The sequence below is a fragment of the Odontomachus brunneus genome, unplaced genomic scaffold (genome assembly GCF_010583005.1).
Source record: "Odontomachus brunneus isolate Ranch 3 - 2012 unplaced genomic scaffold, Obru_v1 Obru_scaffold_255, whole genome shotgun sequence".
In the NCBI taxonomy this organism is placed as follows: Eukaryota; Metazoa; Arthropoda; class Insecta; order Hymenoptera; family Formicidae; genus Odontomachus; species Odontomachus brunneus.
Genome location: NW_022639705.1, coordinates 262,972 through 270,113, shown reverse-complemented (window position 1 = coordinate 270,113; position 7,142 = coordinate 262,972). Strand labels below are relative to the sequence as shown.

The 7,142-nt window shown below is 29.9% G+C and overlaps 2 protein-coding genes across 3 annotated transcripts in view; one reads left to right on the top strand and one right to left on the bottom strand.

Moving 5' to 3' along the window:
* The first annotated feature begins 6 nt into the window (after window positions 1-6).
* LOC116852763 (cytochrome P450 4C1-like) lies at window positions 7-4,543 on the top strand. 2 transcript variants are annotated; one of them, XM_032833404.1, is made up of 9 exons: window positions 7-173; window positions 353-422; window positions 511-637; window positions 708-774; window positions 1,141-1,241; window positions 1,332-1,400; window positions 1,640-1,817; window positions 3,066-3,245; window positions 3,308-4,541. In XM_032833404.1, exons 1-9 carry the CDS (start codon window positions 17-19, stop codon window positions 3,472-3,474), a joined length of 1,116 nt encoding a protein of 371 aa, XP_032689295.1. In that variant the 5' UTR covers window positions 7-16; the 3' UTR covers window positions 3,475-4,541. The 2 variants fall into 2 exon arrangements, with proteins under 2 accessions (XP_032689295.1, XP_032689296.1); XM_032833405.1 differs by lacking the exon at window positions 353-422 and having other exon boundaries at window positions 3,308-4,543.
* Window positions 4,544-4,997: 454 nt separating this feature from the next.
* The window catches only part of LOC116852771, a 3,634-nt gene continuing 1,489 nt past the window's right edge, over window positions 4,998-7,142 (bottom strand). The window contains exon 3 of the mRNA XM_032833413.1: window positions 4,998-5,088. Within this exon, the coding sequence (XP_032689304.1) occupies window positions 4,998-5,088 (91 nt within the window). The remainder of the gene's footprint in view (window positions 5,089-7,142) is intronic.

The window sequence follows — 7,142 nt, the reverse complement described above, 5'->3', positions numbered from 1 at the left end:
GGTCCAACATCGAAAAATGCTAGCGTCAAACTTTAATACAACCACATTACGAGGATTCTGCGATATATTTATAAAACATGTTTCAGTATTTATGGGGGAAATAGAATATATGTTAAATGACGAAGTAGATTTATTACATCATATAACAAAGTGTGCGATTGACATGATTTGCGGTAAGATGCAATGCTTATTCGATTTTGACTTGTTAGGAAATTATATATTTGTGTTGTAAACTCTTAATTACAAATGTATAAACTGTCAACCAAAATAATAAATAATATATTTGTTTTATTATATTTTAATTATAAAATATATTAAAAATAACAAACTTGACTTCTTCGTAATCTTGAAGATATTACGTTGAATTTCGATACGAGATCACAATTAAAGGAAAATGTGTCGTATGTTAATATAATGAAAAGGTATGATTTTCTTCAGATCATAAATTTTTTTAATTATTGTGCGCTATACTTAAGGATAGATCTAATTTAATGCAATGCTTAATTGTAGATTAGCAGAAATATGCGGGTACAGAATGCAAAATATGTTTTTATATTCTGATATTATATTTAATTTTACACTTCTAAGCCGCGAACAACAGAGGCTTTTAAATGTTGCATATTCTTTTGTGGAAGAGGTAGATATTACATATACATTCTCTGATAATGTTACACGATTTGCACGTTACATAATTTATTACTGTGCAGGTAATACAACAAAAGGAAAACGCGAAAAATAATTTAGTTGGAAATAAAAACCAATCCGCTAAACCTTGTAAGTTGTCAACATTTCTTCTATATATTTTTGCACTTATATGATATATTTATGCAGTTAATATTATAATGTGTATGTGTGTGTGAAAATTGCACGAAAATAAACTATATATTATATTTTAAAATAATTGGACATACAAGGGAATATTTTCTCCCTTTTTTAATTTACAACACGTTATTTAAACAAACATAACTGCATTCATTGGATTCATTCATTTGGATAAATATGTAAAAAATTTTTATTTTTAAAATATGAACAAGTAAATTCACGTGCAACACATCAAATTCTGGTCACATCCAATGGACAAATTTATTTTTTAGCAATTATAATTAATATTTCGTTCATTTTTTGTTCAAATAAAAATAGCAAGAAAATTATATCTTGATATACTAATGGAAGCATCTGACGACGGCAAGAAATTAAATCGAAAAGAAATTATAGATGAAATCCTTACGATTATTGGTACCGTACGTATGAGACGCCTTTTGAGACGAATATTTCTCTGTAATGTATTAATATAATTATAAAATTGATAAACTATGTTCTGATTTACGCAGGGTTCCGACACAATCGCAAATACATTAAATTTTCTGATGTTCATGTTAGCAAATTTCCAAGAAGTACAAGTATGTATTTTATATGTATTGCATAACTTTAAACATAAATTGGTTTTTTTGATGATATAGAAATGTCTAAAATTTACTAAAAAGTTAACAAATGTACACTTATCATACTTTTAATACGTAGCCTCTTAATCTAGAGTTTTTATATTTTTTTTATGGAATGATACAGAAATTATTTCGGAGAATAATTTATGCTTCAATATTCTATATATGAAATAAATAAATACATAATTTTGTAATAGCAAAAAGTATACGAGGAGCTGTTGGAAATTTATGGTACGCAAGATCCAAAATCCGCGCCCGTCAAGTTCGAAGATTTACAGCATATGAAATATATGGAGTGTGTTATTAAGGAAACATTGAGACTCTTCCCCGTTGCGCCTCTAATAGGACGGCAACTTAATGCAGATTTACAAATAGGTTTGCTTATAAACGTATTATATAGTGGAGCAATATGTAAGAATTGTACAATGAATAGTATAATGAGTACAATGAGTACAATGAACAGTACAATGAGTTGTACAATAGTGTTCTGTTTGTTATGAATATTTTATTGCCCTGAACAACAAAATCAAAACAAAAACTACAAAACGAAAAGTACATGTTAACTTAATCAAAGTGTAGATGTTCTAAATTAATTAGAAATTAATCAGAAAAGAAGTATGATTCTAATGTGAACACGCAGACTGTGTTCCAATATTCACTGCCACTATTGAAACTCTATACACGACACAAATTATAGATCTTCAGTACTGGCAGTGAATATCGGAACGCAGTAGTAATCATTGAACTTTATTGAATTTATCGATGAAATTGTTTTATTTCACTTGCGAATTTACGCTAGACGAAAAGATATATCATCAATTTAATGTTTATTGCCCACGTAATATGCGTCTATTCTGACTGATGCAGTCTATACGGAAATTTTTATAATATTTCATCTATGAAAATATTTTCTGTCTCGCCAATTAATTTCAATGTCAGATTACACGTTTGCAATAAGGATCGCCGACGTCACAAGCGCATATTGATATAAAACTATAAGAAAATGTACGTGAAATTGTAAATACAATTTGATATGTACACCTAATGATCAATCATAAATCTTTTCCTCTAGCGAAAATTCGTGAATCGATGGCAATCATTATAGATACATGCTGCTTATTGTAACCTATATATATTACAAACGCAATCTGTCGGATAAACGCGCGTCGCTTGTGTACGTGTGTATACGTGTGATATGAAGCTGAGTCGTTTGGCGATGCAAACACGGCTTGATGGGCGTACTCATTCGCTTGTGTGCGTGCGTACCTGTGAATCTGAATCTGAAAAATCTGAGAATCTGCGCGAAAATAACAGGTCTTTTTAGCGGACGAGATTTCCAGATCTCACTATTGCCTGTACTAATTTTAATCAAACTTGGTGCAAATTTCGCGTGCGCTAAACATTATATAAGGAAACTTTCATTAGATTTTCGATTTTCGTGCTTGAGATATTTGATTCGGAAGACCAACCGAACTAGAAATTCCAAATAAGCTTGCACGCTCGCGTTGTTTTATTCGATACGTACTCGGCGTCGCGCCGCGACCGTGGCGCTTGATATGATTTTATTTAAATAATTTTATATTTTATTACAATGATATTTTATATACAAATAATATGTTTCAGGAGAATATACTTTACCGAAAGGAGCTGAAGTTTTAATAACAATATTAGACATGCATCGCAATGAAAAGTATTGGCCGAAAGCGTTGATATTCGATCCAGACAGATTTCTTCCGCAGAATATTGCAACTATTCATCCAAATAGTTATATACCGTTTAGTTACGGTCCAAGGAACTGTTTAGGTATATATATTTTAGCTCAACTATACTATAGGAAAATATGAGAATAATCGATAAAATTGCAGGTATAAAGTATGCAATGTTTTCTATGAAAATCTTCATAGCAACATTTTTGCGAACATACATATTAAAGATCGATAAGATGGTTAAAATAGAAGAAATAGAAGTGAAGCTAGCTGTTGTGTTAGAGCCCGTCAATTCTTTGAAAGTCAGAATTGAAAAAAGGATGTGACAATATAACATTATAATAATATACTAACAGAGGAAATGGATATTTTTATTAATATAATTAGTGTAGGAAACATTTATTGTTACTTTTAACTTAATTTGTACGTTTTGTATAGAATACTATAATATATGTAATCAAGGCAAAATTAATAATATGTATAATAAAGACAAAAATTTGTCTTCTTTAAAGGGAGATATATTTTCCGAATTTTAAACTTTATTTTTTATTTTTAAGAACTAACCTATTTGCAATATGTACCACAAGACTTTCCAAAGTGTTACAACTAGTTGCCAGGAAAATAATTATTTAAATTAGTTCTACGACAAAGATAAAAATTTGTCTTTTTTAAAGGAAGATATGTTTTTTAAATTTCAGCAACTCCATCTACCACAATGATAAATCACATAATAAACGTATTTGAATTGTGATATACCGATATATCATTTATAATTTGCCGTATATTTATCATTACGATAAATATAAATAAATAACAAATTAAAATAATTAATTTATAGTATTATGTATAACATTACAAACCATCGGCGCAACAAAAATTTAAAGACTAAATAGTTGCTTTATATATAACTGACTAGTTAGGTTAACATATATAGCGCGAAAGATTAATATAAAAAAACGAAGTTTATTCTTGATACAGTGTGCGAACTAAAATGAAAATGGAAGAATCATCAACTTGCAATATAACTTAGATAAGAGAATAATGTAGTGTGTATATAGAGTTTCTTAGAACAATCGTGCTAACGCTTTTGAGAACGTAGAATAAATTGAGGTAATCAAAAAATTCTAATATCATTTTGTTATATTCATAATAAAAAGAGAAAAAGGCTTTTAACGCAAGTGTAAGCGATTTAAAAGTGAAAAACTACCAGAACAACCAGAAGAATGCAAGTGCTTGGAACGGGTACTCCAAATTGGAACAACTCCAAATAAATATTGCATAATTTGATGGATAAAACTTTTTTGAAACTAAAATGTAATTTTATCATCAAACATACATTGTTTTGTTAACTATGTCTTATTAATGATTTTCTGGTTTTCTTGTTCTATTTATTTATATAGTTTTTATTTTATATAATATAAATTATATGATATAAATTTATTTTATTATAATTTTCATTTTAAATAGTGTAAAATATTAATCATATGTAATAATATTATATATTATTGATATTAATAAAAGTAAATAATATATCACTTTTTCACAATTGATATATTCCTTTCCCCCTCACTATCTTAATTAATCCAAATTTGATTAGTGACTAGAAGGAAAACGTTGTCTTCCAAATATACTTTTGGTATGTAAAATTGAAGATCGATATCTGAAATAAATTTCAAATAGCGATTTTTGTCTATAAGAACGGGCACTGCGAAATACTATGAAACGGTGGGATACTTCGCCCCATATAGAAACTCTATGTTGTATCCGTGATTGGAAGTTGCATACGACGCTGTTACGTTACTTCATGCGTGCGCGTAAAGGTTTCTGTTGCGAAGAAATTCCCTTATCATTACGAGAGAAAAGATAGCGCACCTTTGCTCGTGTTTATATCGCCGTTCCTACATCTCGCTGCACTACCTTCTGCTTCGCGTTGATAGCCGCTGATACACTCACGATTACAAGATATAAGATATAAGACAAATTATAAGATATAAGACAGCAAAAATAGCTGAAATTGAAACCGTAATAATTTTCTGTAATAAAAACTGTAAAGGGAAAAGCGATGTAAACCGACGGAATCTGCAGAATATCTGTTTTCTGTCTTAATCTATCGTTTCACTATATTGCATCCGAAAGAGACAGTATCATTTTCTATCGTTCTCTATCGTTTCTTGTCAGGAGAGTATCCAATCATAGGAACATCATAGAAATCAATGGCGTAGCCAGAAAAATGTTTCGGGAGGGGCTGCACTTTTTATTTTTGACGAGCAAAAAAAAAGATTATTCGAAAAAAATTTTCTTTTACTTAGCGTAACCCAGAAAAATAATTTCGGGGGGAGGGGGGCGCAGTCCCCTCAGTCCTCTCCCTGGCTACGCCACTGATAGAAATCATAAAAGTCCTTGCACAATGCGAAGGAATAGAGATAGAAATAACACAGATAATAGAAATAGCGATAAGAACAGAGAAATCCAACATTCGGCAATACGTCAATGCAGATTGGGACACAGAATAGGCAATAGCGATAAAATTTCCGACAAGTTGGAAATCTATGTCTATCGCTTTATAATCTACTAATCACAGCGCTCGGATTTTTCATTCTGTTTACGTACGCTATATCGCTTTAAACACTTTTCACGACACACATACGATCAAGTTCAGTTTCAAGTCGACTTGTCAACTAGTTTGACTAAAAAATGAATCATTTTAATTATTATAATAAAAATAACTTTCCAGATGATGAATTATTGTCCAACACACAAAATACATTTGATGGCAATAATGGCAACCAAGTGAGCGATAATATAAAATTCGGCGATGAACTTCTAATCGACCTTGTACGAAATCGTTCTTACTTGTATATTAAAAACAAAAGATGATTGGAACGCAAAACTGAAAGCATTGTGCAAATAAGTGTTAATTCATCTTCCATTTTACCTAAATATAATTTGCGTCAAAATATAATATGCACAACAATGTATACATATGAAAATATTTCAGATGTATTTTTTCTGTAATATTGTAATTCAAGCATTATAAAACATACTTACCAAAATTTGCTAATAAAAACCTGAAAAAGTACTTAAAGACAATTTTGAATGTTTTGATATAATATTGCAATTTATCTATTAATAAAATTAATAAATAACTTCAGCCTTTTGACGTTTTTAGGTTACATTTACCTAAAGCCGACTCTAGTCTGGCTGCGTTCCGAAATTCATTGCCAGTGCGGAAATTCTATAGTATACATTACATGAACTATAGATTTTCAATACTGGCAGTGAATTTCGGAACGCAGCCTCTATATGGTTTGATTGGTTGATCTTTATTTATTTTGCGGCATTGTGCAACAGATTATATATCTCTGCTTAAAAAAGCCGATAGAAAACGGTAAAATATTATAAATTTCTCGAAAAATTCTATTGTAATCTATCTGGCCTATCTGACGCAGTTCTCTTAATAAAAGATGATTTATCGTAATGAATATAATTCTATTTTAGATATTCTTTATGTGAACAAGACAATAAAGAATGTTTTGCTTTGTATAATAACTTTCAACATTTATAATGTTTAATCCTACAAATACAAGAATAAATGTATACAAGTTTATAAACATTTTACGATACACATATTACATGAATGTTAACGTTATTATGCTATACTCATTTAGCAATATTGAATAATATTCTAAAAGACTTCGGTCGAACTTTGATACCTATGTAAATCAAACCGAACGTCACGATAAACTCTATTGTATTTTATATGAATTTCACAATACACATTTTATGTCCTTAATTAAAATCTTCGCTTTAGCGTAGTAATCATATCATATAAGAATCAACATATAGAGCTCCTACCGTTTTCTATCGGAACACTGCTACGCTGTTTCCTATATACCGATTCTCCGGAACAATTATATATAATATACTATAAGAGTACGCTTGAGTCTTGATAAGTAGGTGTAGAGCAGGAATTGTAACTCAGATCCTCTGGGGG

Excerpts from the sequence above, each read along its gene's own strand:
- LOC116852763 (XM_032833404.1), top strand. The coding sequence starts at position 17 with ATGCTAGCGTCAAACTTTAATACAACCACATTACGAGGATTCTGCGAT. Across the intron at positions 423-510 it reads TATGTTAATATAATGAAAAG|ATTAGCAGAAATATGCGGGT; the intron begins GTATGATTTTCT and ends GCTTAATTGTAG. Across the intron at positions 638-707 it reads CATATTCTTTTGTGGAAGAG|GTAATACAACAAAAGGAAAA; the intron begins GTAGATATTACA and ends ATTACTGTGCAG.